Raw genomic sequence first — 27,119 nt, forward strand, 5'->3', positions numbered from 1 at the left:
TATTATATTACAATGAAAAAACGTATGGTATATGCTAATAATACGCTCATTTGTTAAAATTTAATATCAATCATCGTAATCATTTAGAGTAGGAAGATAGGTATATACCTACTTGTTAAAATATATTCGATAAACAGTTATTTCAGATAAATCGCAATTGAACCAGTGTGTTAGATTAATGAATGTAGGTATTAGGTATATTAAAATACTATGAATGTAAATTTAATGATTCAGTTTTTTTTTTTTTTTTAACGATCATATATGCGCAAACAAAAAAGTTTAAAATTTAATAGTTACAATAATTATTATACAATTAATTAACCGTGAAATAAAAGTATAATTTATAATTATAGTTTAAGTGTCTCAATCCTCATGGATGTATTAATAATCATGTCCTAAATAATTATTCTAATAAATGATATATCATGCCATAATCGTAAATATTATTATGTTCGCATATTTATGTTGATAAATCATTTTTCTTAAGTATTTCGGTTTATTTTAATTTCTGATTGAATCAAAGTAGTAAATGTCTCCCTTTATTCGTTAATATAAAATCCGTATCTATACGATTAAGATGCATCTAGATAGAATACTATTAACCGTCATTATTACGGAAAAAAATGTTATAATATATTAAATAATATTATTATTAAAAACAAATTTATACGTGCGTGCTCGTGTGTATGTGTGCTCGCGTATGTGTATAATGTAATAAATGCGTTATACGCGTATGATATATATATATTTAGACATTACTACATTAGTACATATATTGATATATGTACTACCTATATAACACTGTATATACCAAGACGGTAGGTATAGTATTCGCGGATTCGGTGGCAACGATGATGGTGCTTCATTTTATGATGTGTGTACCTATCATATGTAATATAATATATATGTATATATATATATATATATATATATGACTATATGTGTAGGTACACTTAAACTAACTATATAAATTATTCGCCTGTTTCCACTGCTGCTAACAGCGACGTCGTCCCGTTACACCGTGCGAATACAATAAGAATATAAGAAATCGAAAAATATATATCTATATTGTATTGCATGCAGTGTTTAATAATAATAAAATCGAAAGAACACCGCGAATACCATAAAAAACCATAGCCGATTGCTGTTTGAAAATAAATCCTTTTCCGATGGAAAAAAAAAAGTAAAAATACAGCATAGCAGCTGACCGGCAAAACGAAGACGATGATATTATTATATAGCTATACAGGACGACGGAAGATATAGCTGCAGTTGTATAGGTAGGTACACCATGTTACTATTACTATGACTATTATCGCTATTATCGTTGTACGCATTTCATATTATATTAAATATATAGATAGATAGGTATACGTGTAAGTATATATAATATTGGCCGACACAAAAGCGTCCTCAATTGTACGCCTATTATTTAGCCATGGGATTCACGTTTTGGAACTATTGGACAGACGGCGAATAGGTGCGCTGCAGGAGAAAAAAATTATCCTCCAATGTCCGATACAGATAAACAATGGATACCGCATTTTCGCCGAATCGACGAGCTGCGAAAAAATGAAAAAAAAAATCGAAATAAAGAAAGAATATAATATAATAATAATACCGAAATATCCGTCAACGTTTATATACCTATATAATATATATAGTGCCGTACCTATATATAATACACCCACAAAATGTGTGCGGAGTTCGCGTAACGGAATGTTTTAAAAAAAACATCTGGTACACCGCGTTATAACAATTTGTGCATGTGTGTACGTATTTGGTGTAGGTGCAATCATACGTCTATATATATATATATATATATATATATATATAATATATTATGACAATTTGATTATAGCAAAGACGTGTGTGCCTGCATGGAAGTATGTTTATTAGATTCTCTGTGGACCGGACGAATCGCGTGTCGTACGTGATGCTCGTCGTCGGTTGTCATCCGCGGTGCACGCGATTCGATATGGATATTTTGGCGACGATCCAAAACGATGATAAAGGAAAATAGAAAGAAAAAAAAATGCCAATAAACACAAATTTAACGCTAAATTGTTGCCCAGTGCTCTATATGATATTATAAACGAATTAAACCTACCTGCACCGTTTTCAATGCGCGTGAATTTCGATTTGCATATAGGCACATTATTGTCACGTTATTACGACGCACGGAGTATGAAGTTATAGGTACATATTATATTATACTTTGTAAATAATTTGTTAAACACGACATTGTGCTGTGAAGAGGACAATATCGATTTATAACCAAACATTTTATTAGAGATTTTCATATACTTGGTCTTAATAAATTCTATCAATGTATAGAAATAACAGTTTTTTATATTTTACGTTCAATTCTCGTCAAAATATTAATGTTGTATGACAGCGATTCACACGATATCAATTTTAAACAAGTATGACTTACTATTAAATAAAGTACATACAAAATATCAAATAAAGGTATCACCTAAGTATTGCATTACTTTTTAATTTGTATGTATTATTATATGATGTTATAATGAAGTTTTTTTTTGCAAACACAAATTTACCCTCAGCGACATGGCCATTGGGTTATAATAATGTAATTTTGGTGCTCAAAACTTTAATGATTTATAATTTTCTGTAGATATTTTCTTTTCAAGTTAAAAGTCAATCTTAATATACCGATCAAACATGATGTATATAATTAACCAAAATAACTAAACAAATTTTATTAGAATCGAAATAAATCCTAATGAATTGTATTCTCTGATTCATATGGCCTAAAAGTTATAATTATTGTTGGTACATCTGTAGTACAATAACGTATAATAGTATGTTTATGCGTTATGCATATAAATAAATCTAAGACCCTGGTTAATATAAGCATATTTCCACGACATCGATTTAAAGTAAAAATTAACGAAATAGATTAAGATAATATTAAATAAGTTTAACGTTGCAAAATCTGACTCTATTATATTCACTTGAGTTAATCAAAAAAAAAACCTGTTAAATAAGTTTAATTTTACTACACTTTTGTTATTATAGGTACCTATACTTATTACACAATATTAATGAGTTTTTAATGTCAATCGAGTGGTTTTTTGAAACATAATTTATTATTATTAATATTATTTTTATTATTATTATAATATTCTCCATAGGTACACTGGTACACAATAATATAACGTTTGGTAGATTAAAATGCACTTTTAGAATAGAGTATTGAAATACCAATAGGTATATGTAGTTAGATGTAGCTCGTTTTTCGTTTTAATATATTTTATTATATTTACCTATTTGCGATTTATGACTATATAAGCTATGTTTAATTAAAATTACAACAAAATATATTAATAATTTCATAGAATTTGAATTCATCATTTTTATCTATGACAACTCAATCAAATCCATTAAAATAAAAAAAAACATTATATTGATTTTGTGAAATTAGTTCTTATAAATAATCAATACTTATAATATATGTTTAGATCTTCTCCATTTTATATGCCTTAATTCGTCTTCTTTAAGAATCACACAACATACATACCATCTAGGTAGTTACCTCAAAATATTTAATCCTTTTTCGGTTCTTTTAAAAGTTTCTAGTAATTGAGGAAATTCAACCACCCCCTACCCCTAAAACAGAAAGCTTTTTTATTATTTAAAATACATCTACAATCTATACAAATTTTTGTACAATAATTAGATTTGATAAAAAAAGATAAGAGAATATAAAATGACGGCGAATATTAAGATTGGGAAGTTATCCATTGATAACACCCAACAAAACAGAAAGTTATGAATGTAGCAGCGCAATGCATTAGTCTCTCTATTACACTTATAAAAATATACAAATGTCAAGCAGACTTGACCAAATATCTGTCTATGCATAAAATAATTGATTCATTATCTAAAATGTTGTACTTACTAGGTATATTGTTCATGGTTGTGGAGCATAATTATTTCTAGTTAAGCATACATGTTCTGAATTTGTTAGGTGATCTAAATGTTAAGTGGGAGCTTGAAAAACGAGCATCGAATATTTCCGTAATTGAATATAGTAATTAAATGAGAGTATGAGACCACAGGGGAGGAGAAAGCGGCAGCAGCAACTATACCTACCACTGTTTCGCTACCATAATTCTATAATATTATTATACGCGTGGGCGAATGTAAGAGAAGAGGATTCAAATACAATAATATTTTATTTTGCCGTCGTCCGCTACAGAGCGCAACCTGTTGTGTCGAATCGCTGTGATGGACTTGCGTCTATATATAATATGTAATATGTATAATATATAACGGTAGCGACGAGACGAGACAATGACAAACGGAACGATATGGAATTAGTAATACAAAATGTAGGCAATGACGTATTATGCGTTTCAAGTCCAGGGCTCGAATTTCCACGAATTTCTTGGTACGATGCATTTCAATAAGGCACAGACATTATTAGAGTACCTATATATATATTATACTGTTCTGAAAATGAATTAATAACAAATTTCGTGATTTTTTAAATGTTTGGTGCATTTCTTCTATATTTTAGATCATTTTTGACCTATTTTGAGGAATATGACAAAACAAAATTTCATCAATGTCAGTGTATAATATGTATTTAAATTTTTTTCTACAACGAGTCTTTATCTGGTTTTAAACAAGTATTCGATTTATCTTGATAAACAGATCATTATACGACCATTGGTCGATTATGTATACAGCTAATGATGAATTTCGTTAATTCAACACGTGTCAACATGTCGACACTTTTTTTTGTTAAGCAGCAATAAATTGAAGTAAAAAAATTAAAATATTATCCAAGCGCGTTTTTTCTTAATTATTTAGTCATAAACTCATAAATGATTTTTTTTAAAGCGAGTTTATACATTTTTTTTTTGTGATTTTTATCAGATCATACTTATTATTTGTCTAAGGACAATAACAAACTATAGGTACACACTCAGCTATATTTCATCGGACGGCAATACTATAATAATAGATACAAATAATATGCTGCAATGTCGCTACGTGCGGCCTAAAGAATGATTTTTAGTGCCATTCATAATAATGGTACTTATATACCTGTAATGATTTTATCATAATAGAATGGTCTTTGGCCATAAGTGGTCTTTGTGCGAATAATATGATTGTCCGACAAGTGACAAAATTCATCTCAACTGTATCTATTCCTATTTCCTATACGTAGGTAGTCTATACATTAACGTGTCACGGGTTGTTGAGTGTTATGGGTTACATAATATAATAATTAATATATTGTTCATATTATTTCGCGTAGGTAAATTGGTAATACCGAAACTATACTCGATGTAGCTTGTCGGTGATCCCGAAAAAATCTCGATCTCTCTAAATAACATAATATTTTGTTAGTATGCACGCAAGACCGCACGCGTTGATTGTAAAACAATAAATTAATTTTATACAAACGAATTATGTCATTATAATATTATATCGTTATGATGTATTTGATTCGATCGTATGCGTACAAAAAGATTAAAATCACAAAAGTAAACACTTATTTGTACTTTGTTGGCATAAAAAAATAAATAATTCAACCGTATTAAAGTCACACACACACACATAGGTACCACGTTGGTATGTTTATAACACTTGTGCGTTAAAAACGATATTAAATTATTATCGCCGTCTTTGTAAAAATGACATCGTCGGACCCGCGCAGACGGGTACAGTGAACCTATGATTTTTGGGTGCGCGCGGGCGTGGCCAAACGGAGGCGGCGGGGCGGATCTCGCGGTCGACCGCGGCCGCCCGATCCGGTTATCTTATTGGGCCGTGGAAATTCCATGGGAAAAATCAGAAACCAGTTTTCCTCGTCTAAATCCACTCCGGCGACCACGGCCGTGGAAATCCACCATCGCCGCGCGCCCATTCCTCTCTTCATCGCCACCACCAGGCGCACCGTCGTCGTTGCGGATATACAGCGCGTAGGTACTATTATTATTATTATTATTATCGCTGTTGTGGCGTTCTTTTTGTATTATATTATTATTATTCTCTTTCAATCTGCACGCCAATCGTCGAACGATTTACGTCGGATTTTTTTGTTACGTTTTGGTTTTTTTTTTTTTTTTCGTTCGATTTTTTCTGCTACGCGGCAGAATATTCGTCCGATTATCGTCGGTGCAATCACCTCTCGCGGGCGGCTATAATATAATATTTTTTAAGCGACGACGTGGGTATGCATAATAATATTGTTATTACATTATTCGACTGCCCGCCCCCGCCTGTCGTCTATTTCTAATTCCATGGCTGTTAATGGGCTAAATAATAATAATAGTATGCCTACCTATATTATAATATCATAATATTATTATTGTTTCGCCGACTTGTGGCCGCCGAGTGTCGTTGACCAAACGCAATATATTATGCAGTTTATGATGATGACAATAATAATGACGTATTACTTGTGTTATTGAATACAATATTGTTTTATGATATTATGATATAATGATATGATTATTACATTTACAAGTGGCACCATCGACGCGCTGCTTCTGCCGCAGCCGTCACGTGTAGTGTTCTTAGAAAAGGAATAATGATGGAAATATTTTAACGATTTTCAAACAACGGAAACAAAAATATCTTCATTGCTCGTTATAGATTAAGTTAATTGGCGAGTTCTAGGAGGGTATAAAAAATGCGGTTTTTTTCTATTTGCATTAATTTTAAAATACCATTAATGAATTTATATTTTCGATGCGCATTAACCGAGATAGCACGATAGGTAGTTGCAAAATTATTCCGCACTGCTGTTCGCATTTAGTTTCGTTAGTCATTATAATATTAGAAAACTTAAAAGTAACAACATTGTGCTTTTCACTGTAGTTTTTTTAATTTTTAAATCAAGTCATGAACATTTTTTAGTTATTTCACCCACTTCTCATTGATAAAAATATATTATAATTTTTATTTTCAATCGCTATTTTGTTGTGTCATCAATCTTAAAATCGGTTGATATGAGTTTTGAAAATTTTGAATGAAATATCCACTTATATTTTTATGATAAATTTCAACTAATATTTGTCTAATGACATTGCATCTATATAGTAGAACAGAGTGGTCTAATTATCGGCCACCGATGCCTTTTTCCCTCTCCCTTAAAAACGTATGTGGTACATATATTTAATAATTTAAAAAAAAAAAACTAAGATGATGCGAGTTTCACGGTGACAACAGTACAATTTTATATAGTCTATACGTATTCTATAATGTGATAACTTGTGTATTATGTTTAAATACCTATGTTTGTTATTATATAAAATAAGAATAAAAATATTATTTTTCCCTTAGCAGCCCCCCTAGTGCTTATATAACTGTGTAAATTGGCTCACCAACTACAAAAGGTTGGACCACCCTGTAGTAGATAATACTACTTATCTTCTTATTGTTACATTTTTCATGGACTAAGAAATTGTTGTTTGCAGGGTCACAAGCACCCTCAATCCCATATACATACCAGCTAATACTTGTTTCGCCTATCCTATCGGTGCATTATGCGGTCGTATTGTGCCGTGCTACCAGCTGTGACCCTGACAAACTCTTAGAACGTATGATTCATAAACTACAAACCTAAATTTTTGACCTGAGGGATTAATGATGCGCAAATGACAAACTCCACGGTTATTTACATCGATAACACTGAAAAGACTTCCGGAAACCACAGCGAGCACTACCCTTAGACATATCACATAATATTATTATTATTTTATTATATTATTTCGAGACTAAAATTCAAAATCCAATTTGCTTGCCGTATAATATAATACTAAATCACAATAAACTTGTTACGGTCTAAGTGGACTATTGGCAATTCGATGTATGAGATATTATTGAGAGTTTAATGTAGATACGCGTATGTGAAATTGTGAAACGTTGAAATACCTACAGACTTTCTGTACAACTATTAGTTTGTAAAAATACATATATACGTATAGATAACGTCAGTCAATACGTGCTGCTAAATAGGGTCTGAAAAAATTGTATCTCTTTAAAGTTGGTACATTTTATCAGATGGTTATTTGTTTTTATCTTCATATTTATTCATAAAATAAAAGGGTAGAGACTCGTTTGCGCACATATTATTATACAATAATTCAAAATGTTATGACAACTCGTTTGCACACAAAATTGTGAACGATATTATAACCAATTTTTGGGAACAGGTTAGGTTAGTATCAATCAAGATAGATAGCATGCATTATAGTTATCATCATAGACCGGTCCTAGACCCATACGACACAGCAAGACTCGTATACTATCGTAAAGCATTATATGACAATTATGTGCACTCGATGTTTCCTATAGTTTGTCATCGCTTATCGGTAACGATATAATTGCAATTAATATGCTCGCCAAGTATACAAATCGTATAAGACAGGCTTATATATTTTACATCTGTATAACTAACTATATTTCTAATCGGACAATATTTTTGGTAAACGTTTTCGGTGAAAATGTGCAATAATTGATAAACCTCATGATCATAACAGATCGTAGAAGATAAATATTAAAAAAAATAAATACATTTTTTTTTTTTAATAATACGTCATTACATCATATTAACAATCTGCAAAAATTGTAAAAACTGAAGATAATTCCTAATTCTTAATCCTATGATTTGGCACTATACAGATTATGCGTACTTCGTGTGAATGTGATAACATTTCATTGAAAAAATATTTCAATTGGCTGTACATTTTACTCAAATCAGTGAGATTTTTGTGCCCAAATGAGTTTAGTTGTATAAAAGTCGCAATGCCTAATTGCCCTAATTATCACCAGCTAAGATGATTATAAGACGTCGTATACCTATGTATTTTGATTGGTAAACGCGTATATTATCTCCATATCTGCTATTGCAGACGACAAGATAGTATTTTAATGAGTTAACACCGAACAAAATATAATGCCTAATAAAGTTTAATCCCATAGACCGTGTGTGCAACGTACCAAATTGCTCGCGACATACAAAAAATGCATTTTCTAAACCAATTGTGTACGGCTGTCAGCCGGGCCGCAGTGTGGACAGCGTGCGTATTCGTCATTGTGACTTATCAAAATTGTCCCGAATTCTTTACACATTATATAGTTTTATTAGAATGTATTTCCCTAGCAATAATAATAATATAGTCAATCTAACGTAAACGACGTGATTTAGCGTAAAATAATAATATACTAAGCAGACTTATATAAGTTATAAGTTATACCCAACGATTATTACGGTTTAAACTAGTCTATATCAGGGAGTTACGTAAAATAAAATCGAGCGTTTGCATACATAATAATATACAAAAATATATGAGAATGTGTTTGGTAATCATTTTTTTTTTCACTTTTTATTTTGCATACATGAAGGATTTTTCTCTGTCCGTTTAATATTATAATAATATTTTACTGAAACATGTGTGTTGCTGGTTTCAAAATACGAATTTACAATAGTGACTATTACAAATAATAATAATAATACAATAGGTGATTTATTTGACGTAAGACACTTCACACTTTAAAAACTATATTAACGTCTTTAAAATTATTTCTTTCATATTTTTTAAGAGGTTAAAAACAATATTTTTTCTACCTGGGTGCTTTTTTTATTATTTTCCCTTTTATTAGTGAAAAAATACGCAATTTTTAATTCTTTACTCCCAAGCAAAATATTATATTGCTAGTCCAAAAATTGATTCTTATACACTGAAATACTACGAATTATATTCTTATTAGGATTAGGATTATGAAATGAAATGTATGCTCAAAAGGCACTTCAAAAATTATAGCGATAAAAATGATGAAAAACATAATTTTTTCAATAATGTTTTATTTAACGACTCAAAATTATGTAAAAGAAATAATTTCAAAACCGTTAGTATGTTAGAAGTTAAAACACATTTTTTTAAATAATGAATATCTTACTTTTAAGGTATCACCCACATATCACAAAACAAATTTACATTATTAGTATGAATCTTTAATTGGGTTCTAAGCCATTCTTTTTTTTTTATCTTTTTCTATTTTTACTTAATTACTTAAATGTTCATATTTCAAACTAAATTGTTATGCCAAAAATGAATAATTTAGATTGTAATTACGTATTCACCTCATATATTCGGCTGTTGGGTATAGATTACAAAAATAAACAAATAAAATAATTATGTTCATCTGATTATTAGATATATTTGACGAGACTGCCACACGCTCTGCATATCATATTGGCATTCAATCTTTCCCAGACACTTGTGATGCGTTAAGTATATTAGCTAAGTTGCGTTTTTAACCTATTTATATTATGTACATATAATAGGATGGTATTACATTTGTGAATAATATTGTAATATCACGTCGAGTTGGCAATTTAGTAATAAAATAACAAATACATGGGAAAAATATGTTTGAATTAAATGTTGTTGTATCTAATATATATTATTTTATCATCATTTGTAGTATAATAATCATACAGCATTAGTTAAGGTTTACATTTAATCATAAAATAATCATTTTCGGTGCTATTATTATTATTATACTGTTCATATTGTTGTGTATATTTTGCACTCGCATTCGAACAGAGTTCAAAGAGCTACTCTTTTTATATGACGAATACGATAATATTATGTAGTATCAATAAGTTTATTGGAAATTTATCCTTTTAAATATTGAATATTATTATGTACGCATAAATATAACTTTTTTATTTTTTTAATACCATACACGTGTTTAATAATAAAAGTAATAATATAAGACATAAATCATATATAGTATTGTTAAAAAAGTTTAGTATTTTGTCTGCTGCTATTATTGCATTTCTATCGAAAATTGTAATAGGAATTTCTAACAATTATCTGTTGACCCTTCTTTGATGATTTTGTTCGATTAAATAATAGTGTTAAATAAATAATTTGTTGACATTTACGGATATCAAAAACGAAATACTTGTTTAATAAAAAAATATACACGTCAAGAATCTATTTGAAGCAATCGATATTAATCACTCAGAATTTGGAGACATATTTATTTATTGGGTTTTATGCGAATTGTTTCATTATGTATCATATCACAGAATCTCTCATTTTATATATCATTATTATTAATTATTATTTATTTATTTTATGTAATGTATTTTATGTTAATACCGTTAAGCAGTGGCGTATTTTCTTTTAATGGCTCCATTTCACTGTATTAACTCGTAACCGTATGTATTAATTATTGACTACCAAATATGAAATCAAAATAAGACCGCCCGTCCAACGTCGTGTGTCACTTATTCGTCACGAATAACATAATACACAGATAAAATCCGCGACATCGTTACATCGTAACCGCGTTATCGGGGCCAGAATAGACCAATTTGCTGAAACGTATACAACCGATAAAATACTATCGTACATACCAGTGTGATCCGGGACTAATAATAATAAAAATGATTAGTATTTGGTAATCTTTTTCTTTATAAATTACCCGTATTTCAACTTTTCATAGCCGAAAACCCTAATATTATCGTACACTGGTTTTATTAAAAGTTTTAAACTAAATAGTTTAATATAAAAATAAATAAATAATACTCAATTAAATGTTACATTTTTTTCTCTTTATTATTATAATTTACAAAATAATCCTACTGTAATAAATTATTATTATAATATTTAAATATTTAAAATTTAAGGTCTCCAGACGCATTCAATAATTCTTTGGGGGAGAAACCCCAGCACCCCCCCATAAATACGCTACTGCCGTTAAGTGCTTAGTATAATGTTAGGTTAGGCTTTAGATATTATTTTTATGCTAAAAAATTATACAATAATACATGTACATATATTATACATATATATAAAACTATACGGCATCATGTAAATATTAGAGTTAAGGAATGATGATATCATTAAGATGAATCTTCTCAAAAGCGAAATTCTTATTGAGCAGTATTAACCACCTGTTAACAGATGGAATACGGTTTACAACCGCATGTTTAGTATAATATACCTACATATTACTCTGTTGTTGAGAATCAAGAGATGTATTCTAATCCTTCCGTGTGCGTACAGTAAACATATTGGAAGTTTTAACTACATTACACTTCGGGTCTGACAAAATTGTATAATAACATCAACTGACGTTGTGCAAACACAAATACAATGGTTGTATAATCATCAGTTACTACTAAATTATATTCGCCTCATTTTCAAAAGTTTTATTTACCACCGCTTTCAATTTAAAAACAACTATCAAGCAAAATGTTATAAAAATTTAACAATATATTATATACGGATTAATACGTGTTTTAGAAACAGTTTTTTTCTTTTTTTTTTATCGAACTCTGTGTTTTTTTTTAATGATAATAATTTAGAGGATATTGAGGAAGGAAAGCAATGAAAACGAATAGTAAAATTATTATGAAATTATAAAACAGACTAAAATAATATGATATAAATATATTATATTCTATAGTTATACTGTTATGAAATACGTCATACTTTAATCTTCCATAGGTATTGAATGTTTAGAAGGCATGAACTCAACGAATATTATTCTTATAACTACTGAATGCAAGCGGTCACAGGGAATGATAACCTTTTAATGCCGTCCCGCAGTTTCATATATCAGTGTATATAATACCATATTAATATTGTTTATAACTTAGTAGATTTCATTATAATAATATCGCGTGGTGATCGATAATCACCACACTGAACATCAGAACATCGTCTTAAATAATTCATAACAAATTTCCATAGAAGATAGAACAGTATATTAATCGAGTGGCCGTGTGGATAAATAGATTGATAATAATAACGATTAATGATTTGTTAAAAATAATTTAAAGACATTAAGAGTGAACATTATACATCACGATCTCATATCGTCGTTGCTACCATCATCAATATTCTCCAATCAATGGTATAATTTGGTCATAGTTAAACAAAGTTATTGCATTATTTAAATGTTTTTTTTTTATTTCGTATTTCTGTAATGTAAAATATAGGTGATGATCTAAAATATAGATTATCGTCTCGTTTCATTTGCATATTTTATAAAAATATTGAAATAGGGTATATGTCTATTTTTTCTCGTTTAGGGCCTCTACATAATACAAATTACATATTTTATAATAAAACATAATTTAACAACGTACAACAAAACTAGAATAAATAAATAAATATTGATAAAACACATTAATAGGTACATAATTTGGTAACACAAGATTATAATAATTTTCTTATTCCCAGTACCGAACTGCATATATCATCTATTGGTTAGGTTCATCATTCATTAGATTGTCTTTCTTACACGAGCTTGACTCTGCTTGTCATAAAAGTATTGTAGATTTTGTGATGATGCCTGTTCATTTCTATACAGGGTGATTATTTTAAGTGGGTACACTAATTATCTCGAAAAGTATTTACTTTTTTCAAAATATTTTTTTACATGGTTTCAAGTTGTTAAAAACCAACGTTGTTATTAAAAAATTATATTTTTAAATATTTTTTATCCTTATCATTTTTTAAGTTTTTTACTTTTTTGAATGACAACGTAGAGTTTTAATTTCATATTATTCTAAAGCAGAATATTTTTCTAAGTATTTTGATTCATAAAAATCGAATCTAGGACGAGTAGTTTTTGAGTTATAAGTATTTAAAGTTTAGATTGGCAGAGTGGAGTGGTACGGGGTTGCCCCGCAAAATGTTTGTTCCACTACTCCGCTTGTCTAAACTTTAAATACATATAACTCATAAACTACTAGTCCTAAATTCGATTTTTATGAATCAAAATACTTAGAAAAATATTCTGCTTTGGAATATGAAATTAAAACTCTATGTTGTCATTCAAGAAAGTAAAAAACTTAAAAAATGATAAGGATAAAAAATATTTAAAATATAATTTTTTAATAAAAACGTTGGTTTTTTAACAACTTGAAACCATGTAAAAAAATATCTTGAAAAAAGTAAATACTTTTCGAGATAATTAGTGTACCCACTTAAAAGAATCGCCCTGTATATACAAATTATATTTTGCCCACATTTTTGCATATTTTTTCTCAATCGTTTTACTACTAAACTACATGTGACCTATTCAGTGTCTTCCATATATATATATATATATATATATAGGAACCAATCAGGATTAAATTTTCTGATGGTTTCGTCCAACGTTTACTAGTTATGTTTGTTAGTTGTTATTTCTACTGTAATATAATATTAACGTAGTATTAATATGGGAAAGTACATTATCATTAATCATATACATTAATTTATGATAGATACCATCAACATTTTCCATATAATATATAAGGTGAGGTCTAAGAAAACAACTAATATATAACAGACGTTTTTTGTTTTAAATTTAATTGTCTACATAATACATCACTCAATATCTCAAAACGCTAATTGACGGTGTATGAAGCAAGTTCAATGCAAAATTGTTGCGACGGGAAGCACTCACATATATTTTATAAATTATTTTCATGTCAACGAACTACAGCGTATATGCGTGTAATTTTATATTACATAATAATTTATCGAACCATTTCTTTGAGATAATATTCATGAAAATCATTTTTCCAGCTATACATTAGGTAATAATATTGTAATAAATGAAGCGATTATTAAACGAACAACACTCGTTTTTCTAACTTATTGTGTTTTTAACTGTGCATATTACGTACGTCAAGGGACTAATTTAAACTATATTTATGCTAGCCTGCAGTTTGTTAGGTCTCAATTGAGTTGTCATTTTTTACCCGTTTGATTGTTTAGGCTTTATATACTTTTATTATTTGTGTGATCATCTACAAAGTGGATTCGTTGACATTTAACATGCCTATGTAGTAGGTACCAGCTATATGTAAAACATTTTATAGCTTAATAATCGATATATTTGTGGGGACAATTAATAATACAATACAAGTTATAATATCTGCAGTCACCTATAATTGTTGATTTTTACAATATAAATACACATCAAATTGTTAGTGAAACGATCATGATAATGTAGCGTAGTCTAGCTTTGGTAAAAAATTCACTCTACAACGTCGTGTAATAAGTATATTGTAGTTATTATCAAAATATGCTTATATCTGCGTGAATATGCCGAAAGAAAAACGTGGCAATTGCAGTTCAACATATAATATAATATGATTGGAACGTTTCGAGTTAACGACGTTTATATAGCTCACTAAAAAAAAAAATAATAATAATAATAAATAAGAAGAAGAAGTAGAAGAAGTCGACTTACTGATTCGGCCTCTAGTCGTTGACATCACTTAACCCCGGTTTAGAAAACTATCGCCGCGGACCGCGAGGATTATTAACTCACTTTTATTGCCGTCCCATAATGGTGGTCGAATTCATTAAGCGGGTTCATTCGTGCGCTGCACTGTTTCTATATTTAATATTTAATATACTACACACACACACACACATTGGCCAGGCCAAATGCAAATTTAACACCAACGTCGATCTGTGCAAATTACTAACAGTTTTACTCAGTGCAGTACGATACATGTATCGTGAATTATACACTGTGCGTACAAGTTTAATATTATACATTATTATTATTATTATTATTATTATGACATGTATGATGTACTATTATTGCTATTTGTTACCGCAATGTGGCCGGGAAATCGGCCCGCAAAGCCGTGATTCGCCGAACACGAAACGCGATACCTATATCTTATTATACCCTTAAAAATTGAATAGGTATAAAGATATACTACAGGGTGTTTGATAAATAATGGAAATAAGACGGCCACGTTTCGTATGATTTTTTGTTTTTATTATTATTGTAAACAGCAACGATGCATTACGATATTATTTTTACTATTTGTGAATACATATCACGTAATATTATGAAAAATAAATCTATGGATGATTTTTTCTATAAGTTCATAGTAAAAACCTTTTGTTTTGGTCCATTAATTTAATAACTAAACTATAAAAAAAAAAAAAAAAAAAACGTAATAATTAATAAGAGTTATATTGTAGAAATAAAATAGTAAAATAATACTTGTCTACTTATAATAAATAATAGATAATTGGGGAGCCATGTCTGATAAAATCTTTAAATTTATTTATAAAAATAACCAGAAAATAAAAAACTAATATTATATTAATTTATTATCAACATACAAATTGGAAAATTCGTTTAATTTCTATATACCTCTGGTTTTTTGCGTCACTTGTCTAGTATCTACAAGATAATATATTATTACATACTGCTAGATTTATTAAGTGCGTAAAACACTTATTATAACATAATTTTAAGTCGTTGAAAATCAACATTTTTTACTTTTCTTAGTAACATCATTAGTTTATAATTCTATATTCCGTAGCAGAATATTATTTGGACCATTTCAATATATTAAAATCGAATTTCGAACGAATAGTTTATTATTTATAGATATTTAAATTTTATTAGATAAATGGATTGGAGTCGTGTTCATAGAAACTTTGAATACTTATAGGTAGGTACACTTAAAAAGTCTGAATCGTGTTCAGCCTAATTATAAAAATTAATTCCATTCAAAAGAGTGAGAAAACTTAAAATATAGCAGAAAATATCATTTTGTCCCAAAAAAGTTATTCTGTAACGACCTATATGAGAGAATCTTGTGATCGAAATATTTTCCAAAACCAGGGTTTTCTGAAAGAAGGAGTACGTCTCACGCGTTAAACGGATCATCATACATTTAATAGATTCTATAATATTATGCAATATACATATTATTATGTATATCACTTTCGGGAGACTTTGCGCACACGAATTACCGCGAGTGCCGATCGCCGGAAACGGGATACTGCAGTGGTTTTGGATCGGCGTCGTCCTCAGACCGTGACAAACTCCGTCGCCGGCGTTGTATCGAAACTCGAGTGTAGAAAAATGACTGTCGAGGAAGCCGTTAATCCTTGTGACAATGTAAAGGAAGGAAACAACGGTTCATCGGTTCCCTTTTGACTGATTGAACTCGTTGGAGAGACGACACATCCAGCGCGGTTGCGGTAGATGATAAAAAAAAACGAAACACAATAAATTACCCCACCGAGGGGAAACGCAAAATAAAAGAATTGTCTCCCATCCGAGCCGCAGTTTATAGTGGGCGCACAGGAGAAAACCCTCATCAGTCGTCGTCGTCGTATTTATTTTGTTACTGCACAGGCTGAAAACATAAGTTAATACCGCACAATTAAGACAATAATATTAACGAAAAAAGCAATATTATTATGATAGGTATAACAATAATAAGTAATAACGATGCAATCGATTATAATTATTAACACGTGATAATATATATATTTATTTGTGATATTTTTTTAATGGATGATTTATAAAATGAGTATAATAATAATAATAAGACAACGGTATATCGTGCATAATACATATTACGCGCTTGTGCTCACAATTTTATAATATTTAACATAATATTGTAATTTTTATGATAAAAAAAAAAAATAGTGAATATGATTTTTTTTTACAGAATCAATCGATGTCATTGACTCCACACTTACAAGGATCCACGTCACCGGTCTCTACGGCAAACGACGGACAACTCGGACCAGGTACAATAATATTATTATTTAGTATATAAAGATGTTTTTTTTTAATGATTTTGCACGATTCGAATTCAGAACTTTGGCACACAAACAAATTTCACCAATCAAAAAAACTTTTATTGGTTATAACATATTATTATCTACTCCTAATATGAACGCTAAAAGGGACCTTTTATGTATATATAGGTAAATAAGTTTAAACAAATAGATATTAAAACTTTAATTAATCCTCATACGTTCAGCCACCACAGCACCATATTATATTATTGTTAAAGTTAAAAAAAAAAAAAAACAGAGAAGTAGCTCTACTTCTAGTGTTATAGTGATTAGTGAGTGTTGAGTGATGAGTATATCTCGTCATTGAGTAGGTAATTGTAATATGATATATTTGTAATGTGTTGAATTTGAATGCAACGATATACATCATAATATGATAATATTATCATTGAATATGTACAAAAAATTACTTTGAGTGGATGTGGTTTGATGTCTAACGATATTTTATAGTAATAAATTGATATCAATTGCCATTAGTAATTTATTTTTCTATTAGTAATACCTACGGTAGGTTGTACTAATTTTTTCCAAAACGAATCGCCTTTTATGTTTTATATATATATACTTGCCATTTGGCAAATAATTTTAATATTATTTTATAATAGGTATAAAGCTATAATTGTCAATACCGAATATTTTAAAGTTTCATTGTAAGTATAGCTGTAACAATAATTAGTCACATATTAGTAATGGTGAAAAGATTTTAGCTCTTGCATAATATTTTTTGAATTACAATAAAATTAGGAAAATGTTTATTTCATTTTAATTATTTTAATATCAATGATATTTAAATCAAAAATATTTATTTAAAAAATGTATAATAAGTATGCAATTTCGATATTTTTATGTTTCTGTAAGAATAATTTATGAAAAACCCGCTTGCATACAATTTTTAATTATTAACTATTTAAAATTATAACTTTAAAATAATTTTCATATTTTCGTGATTTTGACAAATTTCATAAAAATTTGATATTTAAAACGCTGTAAAAAAACAAAATGTATTAATTACACCTAATTTCCTACTAGAAATCATTCCCAGAGTGAAACATTAGAGCATTTTTACTGGTCTTAAAAATTACGTCTAACTGGCACAAACAAAAAAAATATAATATATAACATAATTAAAATAAGTTATACATTTGTATACAGATTGCTAATACAATAAAAATTCAACGCTTTGCTCAGTTTCTTAAAAAAAACTTTGTTGTTTTTTGAAATTTGCATCGTGGAGAAAAATAAAACAACACAAATTTATTATTAACTGTGAAATAACAATATATTTTGTACTTTTCAAGTCCCGTGGTGGCTTATCGGCTAAAGGTATATAATAATATAATATATATTGTAATGCGCATAATATATACATATATTGACACCTGACCTGAAGATTAGGTCATCGAACCATGGAGACTGTTTGTATTGTCTTATCCCGAAGATTGTTCGGTTGGCCGGTCAACCGATCGGTTGTGTATAATAATGTGTTGGGTGAAGTCGTCGGTGAACGCGCAATCGGTCGGTTTATATTATTGATTGTGCACCCAGTTATAGACTAAACGATGGCACTGTGTAATTTCTAAGGTCGTATCCATAGAGTTCTTTGAACATGGTACAGCATTAATAGTTTGAATAAACATTGCTCGGATGTCTATTATAATGGCTGTCAACAGTAATAATAAAAAAAAAAGCCACTAAGATTAAAAAACTAACGACGTCATTATTTTTGTTAACCGATTATTATAGATTGGACGTTATTATTATTTCTGTCTGAATAATAGTACATATTATTATAATGTAATATTATAATGCTATGAGCACGTATTTTTTAATAATAACTATAACACGCAAGCCATAACTACTATTAAACGCTTCACTGTTGTTATATATTGTTGCTGTAGATTTTCCGGGTTTTAAGGTAAACAAGCACGTTCTATCTTGTATAAATATATATATGTTTCTCTTTAGCAGTTAAATATTTTAAATACATACCTACATTGTTAAACTGTTTAGTACGGATAAAATTATTTATATCGTTCGATGTTAAATTGAAAAATAAAAATAAAAACAACAAATGGCCACTAAAAAACAGTATATGCGTGTATGATTGTAGCTATACGGCCAGAGGTCATTATTGTGGGTTGAGAAAAATTACGGTATCAAACGAGTAAAAAAATATACAGCGGAGAGTTCAACAGTCATGGAGGGAAAAAAATAAGTTTCGTTGTTTAGGTGCTCGGTGGTCGTCGACTATATTTTTTATTGTACGGAATTAGGGTTCATTGCAGACGTAGCTCTGTGTGTGCACACTGAAGCGACCTTTATTATCGAATCTATGTAATATGTTTATGGCGTTGTGTCAGTTTTATGATGATATGAAACCGGATGTTTGCATCGTTTCCGTGGTCATAAATACGCGAGCGTACTGTCTGTTTTATAAAATAAACGTAATCAATGGATTTATTTAATCTAAATCTGAACAACTCGGTCATTGTTGTATGTATAGAATATAAATAATAATAATAAAAGAAAACGAAAATAAAAATACGTACTGCAATCGAATCCCGCTGCTTTATTTTTTAGTATACCCTCATCTATGTATTTATTGTATATATAATATACACCAGGGATGTTGTAATATTTACCGTAATATAATGTAAATTCATTAGGTAAATTAGGATTCCGATATAAGAATGTCCAGAAATTATGATATAAATGTACAAATGTATTATTGTTTTACAAAGCAAATAATTAGAAAAAAATTGTCATCATTATTATTATATAAGTACAATGGTACATATTATTTAATACAGACAATCTGTTGGGATGAAAAAAATGATAGTGTGATAATTTACATGATTTGCTTTGTATTATTCGTTTAACTATAGAGGTTTCAATCACCAGGGAACAGGAGTGTAGGACGTATAGTTACACTATGCCGCTGAACAGTAGATATAATAGTCTATCCTGCCTTATATGTCTCAAAACACCTAAATCAGGCCATTGGCATGCATCCATCGTATACTGATGTTTTTGTTTTTTTTTGGGAAATATTAAATATTTTTGACGAATATTATAATATGCGATTCTGCCACCACCGCCGCTGTTGTAGTGTTCAGCCGATATACGGTCCCTCAACGACGAGACCACGCTGGCGTGTAACGGGATTATTGTGTACACTCAGACTTCATCTCTAGACACCCGGTTAAGACTCCGAGGCTTTGTAAACTGTCACCTGCGGGTCCCGGTGGCAGTGAGGGTGGAGGCGTAGGCGAATGTGGTTGATGGTGGTCAGCTCATCGTCTAGGCTGGTCCGAGTGGGGATAAATAATTAGAGACCTGGGCACGGCCCGTAATGGACCCAGCCGATCTTCTTGGACAGTGTAATAACGTCTTGTCCAAAAAGGCTTATCTGAATTTAAATGACTCAACCCATTGTTACAATAGCGTTTTGATTGAATTCCGGGTCTTATGACAACTCCGAGTATAATAATATTATATATATATATTTATGTATATACCTACTTATATCCCCGTTGGGATTGCAGTGTTTGTATATGGTTTGGTTCGCCGTGACATGCTAAGTCCGCGTGGCTCAGGACATCAATGTATATCTGTTTCGATGTATATTATGTATAGGCACATTAAGATACATGGACATAGCAGCATAACTAAATGTACATTGGACAATAAGTTACGAAAAATGTTTTCTTCGATGTGACATGGAATTAACGTTAAGGCACGACTGTAAGACTATTTTTCAAACTTGGAAAATGCGCTGATTTCTTGTAAGTACCATTTAAGGAGCGCAATCCCGTAAAGTTACCAACTTCTATTTTTTCAAATCAAAATCAAAATCTTTTTTTATCGCAAATCATTGAGTTAATTTGTATTTATGTACCAGTAGATGATTTGAATTGTCATTGAGTTAATTTAAAAGTTCCAATTATATCTGAATTTTAAATCAATATATATTATTAAAGACAAATTCAGGGATGTACATACTTGGCGAATCAACTGCAGAATAAATAACTATTATATTTTGAAAATAATATTTATATCAATTTGTATTTATGCAGACCTTTGCAAGTATGCCAACTTAGTATAAATAGAGTATAAATGTCCACAAGGATTAAAAACAGAAAATATTGTAAAATACACCTCGCCGATACACCCCCATATCTCACAATAAATGTGCCAAAGTGGTCCTAGTTGCTCACAAGGAATTGACCACCGTGGAAGTGGTTGATAAAAGCTTGTACGTGTAACTTTAAATGCCTTACCTTTAAAATATTTTCATTTTTATGCAACTTTTTGTTAAGTTATTAAAAACGATCAAATTGAATAGAATAAATAAAATATTTTGCGGAACTACCTACAACATTAAAGCAGATTCTTTTAAATAATGGAATGGTATGCGGGTGAAGAATTGAATGTGATTTGATGTAATGAGAACAAATTTATAAAATTCAAAAACTATTCTGACGATTGATATATTATAATTATGATATTATAAACACATTTATAGAGTTGAAGTTGATTTTTTTTAGGATTTAAAAGAAATTAATGACATGTTAATATTCAATCAATTACCACTAAAAGAAATCAGGAAAGTACCTAATATGCGCATTGATAATATAATATTATATGTATTTTATCTACAGCAGCCATCTTCCTGATGTTGTTTCAATTATTGACTATCATTCTAATTATATTTAAAAAATCGTGATTATTACAGCTGATAAAAAAATTGAAAAAAATTTTTTTTTTTTTAATCTCAACATTTCAGATTGTAATATTATAATATACATAATTAAGATTACGATTACAGTGTAGACAGATAAATTTATTCATAACAAATCAACAAATTTTAAAAAATCTAAAAATAAACTTGGCAAGTAATTAATTATCATACATTAAGAGATGTTATGGCATGCATGGTGGGATATAAGTCATAAATATTTTTAAATTACTTAACGACGTAGTTACATATTTTATTTTAAATGCTATCTAATTATTACAAACTAAGTGTCTAATACTACTTAACTTCTCAATCTAGTTCTATTGGCTGTAATATCAAAATAATTATTGATTATTTTATCGATTATAAAATAACCACTTTTACTGAGAGCTCGTTAAAATGAAAATCAAATAGGTACCTACAAATAACAACACTAAGTTTACTAAAATTAATTGAAACGTAGAATTTTAAATTATAATTTTCCAACGACCCCGTTTTTCCACACTCATTTAGGCTAATTAACTATAACTAAAACCGGTTTTATTCGTTTTCTAATTATATTTTATTATTTGTGTTTAAATTCAACAATAACCTATATGATTTAATACATTAAATATGTACATATTATTATAATATTATAAAACTTGAATTATAAGTTATACTTTTGTAGCTTATAATTATTCAGTTAACCCAAAAGTGACGTCCGCAGTTTGTGGTTTCACCCATCAAGTCTTTATATTTAACCTTATTAGTAAATTTCATTTCAGCTCATTATACAAACTAGTGATGGAGATATTCGAATTTGTTTAATCCGGATTATTCAACTCAATTTGCTGTTAAATGACTCATTTTTATATACTAATAGTATTTTAATTCTTTTACATAACTTTTGGATATAGGCAGGTATAACAAATTTCGAATGAATTTTATGTACCCGTGATATCATAAAACTTAAGTATTAACCTATTTTTAAATTCCCATTATAATAAAATAATTTATTTAACCATACATTAAAAATAATTGTAAGTCTAAAGTCACATTAAATCCATAGCAAAATTAAGCCAGTACATTCAACGTCTATGAGCCACAACTCGGGAAATCCGGATAAGAATTTGATTCAAATCCTGATTTGGATATCCGAATATTTAGATTTTTAGATTTCATGCCCATCCTTAATACAAACGTTATACAGATGGTTTAATCTGAAAAAAAAAAAATGTATTTTAGTATTTTATACAGTATTTTCGATTATGGATTTGAGAGCATAATATAAACCTATATATTAAAGTTATCAATTTAGAGATTTTTAAAGAAATACATCAAATAGTATTACTATTATTAAGTAGGTAAGTATAAGTATAATATTTATTAATAAACCTGATGAATTAGTGTTTTAAAAGTTATTTATTTTGGATTATTTTAATTATATTATAAATTAAAATGGCCAAAAAGTTTCAACTGTTTATAATTTGTATAAATGCTGTATCATCCATAAATCAATGAAAATCTGTTGGTAATTCATGGTATTTCCGCCAAAATATTTTCTGTTCAAATCATTTAAATAATACTATTGAAAGAATAAAAGTTTGTTCATCAATATTTTAAAATTCGAAATTATTATAATATAATATAAGTAATAGATACGTTTTCGTGTATTAACAACGAAATATTTTTTTAGTGTATATAGTTTAAAATAATATTGATAATATTCTATTATACTTACATTATATATTTATATATGTGCAATATATCTGTTTAAAATGGCATTATTTTTTCATGGGTGGAGAACTGGAGAACCAGTAAAATAATTTGGTGCTCAGTTAATTGGTAGCAAACAGATCCATCATAGATCTTTATGCCATATGTGGATTCTCAAAAGTTAATATTAATTAGAACATTTTCCATATTATAAAAATATTAGATCCAAACTAGAAGACTACAGTTTGGTTCAGTTACAAATTTTACCCATCCATTTAAAATACAAAAAAAAGCGGGTAAGTTGTGAATGTCGTTCTGCTTTACAGTAGGTTACAAGTGGGCAATTGTAATGGATAGAATTAAATTTGAATCCAATGATATTATATCAATGTATAAGAAAAACGATTCTGAGTGGAGACGGTTTATCTGTCTAGGATATATTATAGTTTGTTTATATATTTTCAAAGCTTAGATTTAAAAAGAAAAATTTTACGAATTTTCGTGATATTTTTACGTATGTTGTCAAAATTCAAACTTTGAATGCTTGTAAAAAAAAATATATTTATATATTTTTTTTTTTTTTTTTTTTTTTTATTAACATAAAGGCTTCAATTACTAGGATTATTAGCCTATAATTACAAAATGATAGTTATACAATATAAAAGTGGACATTGTCTTTATAGATTATCTTATTATTATTATTATACAATGTAAAATATTCTAATATTTACAGTTTTTTGTCTATATCTATTTGTTTGAAAAATTTAAGAATTTTGTCGGAGTTATGTTGATTAAGAGCTTCTTCGATTGACCTTGGATTGTTGAGAATAAAACGTGCGGTTGAAAATGTGGGGCAATCCATAACGATGTGTTCAATTGTAAGGTGGGTGTTGCATGAGTCGCACATTGGTATATTTATATATTATATTATATAATAATATATATTTCTTTTATTTTCTAACTGCTATTGTAAAAATATGTAAAGAAATTTGTATTAAATTTACAAGCTTTTCTACCCATCAAATAAATTTTTATCGATATAAATATAAAAAAAAAACTAATAATGATCGAAAATTGCATATGCCTATAAATAATTCCACTTAAGTCGAAATTTTTTGGAAATTGCGTGGTGGATATAATACACTTACATAAAAATTCGGTGAAAATTTCATTTAATTGTGGTCGTTTGTTTTAAAGTTACATCTAACACCAAAATCGATTTTGTCAAAAATTGACTGTGCGTAAAATTTCCCGTTTTTCTTTTAATTTTTAGTTTGCTTATCTCGATTATTTAGAAAAATATTGAGAATTTTTCACTTTTGACCCCCCAAATCGAAGCACTTTTAATACCCCAAAACGTGATTACAGACACAAAAAAAAAACACATCATGGTAAAATCAATACACTTCTCTCTCCACTCAGAATCTAAAAAAAATATATGTATATATGTATATATTTTTTCATAAAAATGCTCACAGCATATAATCTTCTATGTTTCATAAATATTGGTTGGAACAATTATTTTTCAAGTACGTTAAATGTTTGTATTTTTAATATTTTAAAAGACATTTATTGATGAGTGTTACTATTTTTTATTATTTTTGAATTTTCGATTAAATAATTATTATACATTTAATAATTTTTCAAATGCACACAATTTTAACAACCGAGTTTAACATTGTTTACGACAAAAGTTCTTAATGATAAAAGAAGTGTCAAATTTTCCAAGGTTTTTCCTTAATTTATGAAAATCTATTAGTATTTCGAAAAATTACTCATTCACAGTACAAAGAGTCAAAGATGAGGCAATTTTAGATTCAAAGAAAGGCATACATAATTTTTTTTTGATCAGTATGTCTTAGTATCAACAGACAATAACCAATAAATAAATAATATCGTTGTAAAATCTATTAACTATAGTTTATAAACACTTGTTTTTTCGATCAATATAGTAAAACCAATAGATCAATAAGAATCTAAGATAATAATTCTTTGTGAATTTAATTTATACACGTAAAATAGATAGGGTATTATTTATTTTTTATTTTTCGGGGCTTCAGTGGCGAATAAATTATTTATGGGAGGCTAAGTTCCGTAACCCTGCTCCCGATCTTTGCTTATAATTATTACCTATAATTATTGTATTGTATATTTCGATGAGAAAATGCTTTTGACGAACAGAGTCTGGATCTGGTGTTCTCTTGTTGCCTACTGTAATCGCCTTAAAACCGAACTTCAAATAGTATCTGTGAATCGTAACTCAACAACGATATTATACAACAATACAATATAATATACATAACATAAATGTATACTCTTACTACATTGTGTTTTCTGAAAGTATATTATGTCATTATGAAATCAAAACGAAGACATTAAGCTAATTTAACTTATTTAAATAGATTTTAAATGAAAAAAGATGTTATTAATATTAATGTAATATGCATAAAACCATTTGTGTTTAAACACATTACAAATGTTTACGTTGTAATACAACACGATTATCATGTAATAACTGAAAAATTATTTTCAATGATCATTCAATTTGAATAAAGTGTGATACTTTATTTACGACTGAAAATATTATCTTTTAAAATTATAAATTAGTTTTCCATGATTTATATGCAAGTGATGGATATATAATATTTCAAAATTGTTTATTGTACCTATTTATAGTTAAATAATTTTATTCACATTTGGTATTATGTTACATGTATAACTTAACGTGAGTATATGAACGTATAAAATATATATTAAATAATATTAAGGACGTGATCAGTGCAAAGTCGGTTCAATCGATATGGTAGGACGATGACGAAAATCTAGTTATGGTCTTGTGGAAAAATGTTCAGGGGGAGGGGGTCATGAATCGTTAACGATAAATCCGTCGATGTGTGTGCGTGATATTTTCATCGTTATTATTATCATATTATTATGGTCGCGACGAAAATCTCCGTTTTTCCGACCTTAAAACCAGAATCGTAAAAAAAAAAACAAAATCGAAATTCCGCGTAGTTATCAACACGTGACGCGCACTGCCACCGACGGTGGAA

General features: G+C 28.8%; 1 protein-coding gene across 1 annotated transcript in view; it reads left to right on the top strand.

Annotated features, from left to right (window-relative positions):
- dve (SATB1_N and homeodomain domain-containing protein dve) overlaps positions 1–27,119 on the top strand; it is a 93,556-nt gene that overhangs the window by 16,304 nt on the left and 50,133 nt on the right. Inside the window, exon 2 of the mRNA XM_015510821.2 lies at positions 17,498–17,579. Within this exon, the coding sequence (XP_015366307.2) occupies positions 17,498–17,579 (82 nt within the window). The remainder of the gene's footprint in view (positions 1–17,497; positions 17,580–27,119) is intronic.

This window comes from Diuraphis noxia, unplaced genomic scaffold, assembly GCF_037042655.1.
Source record: "Diuraphis noxia isolate RWA-SAM2 unplaced genomic scaffold, SU_Dnox_SAM2 contig0003, whole genome shotgun sequence".
In the NCBI taxonomy this organism is placed as follows: domain Eukaryota; kingdom Metazoa; phylum Arthropoda; class Insecta; order Hemiptera; family Aphididae; genus Diuraphis; species Diuraphis noxia.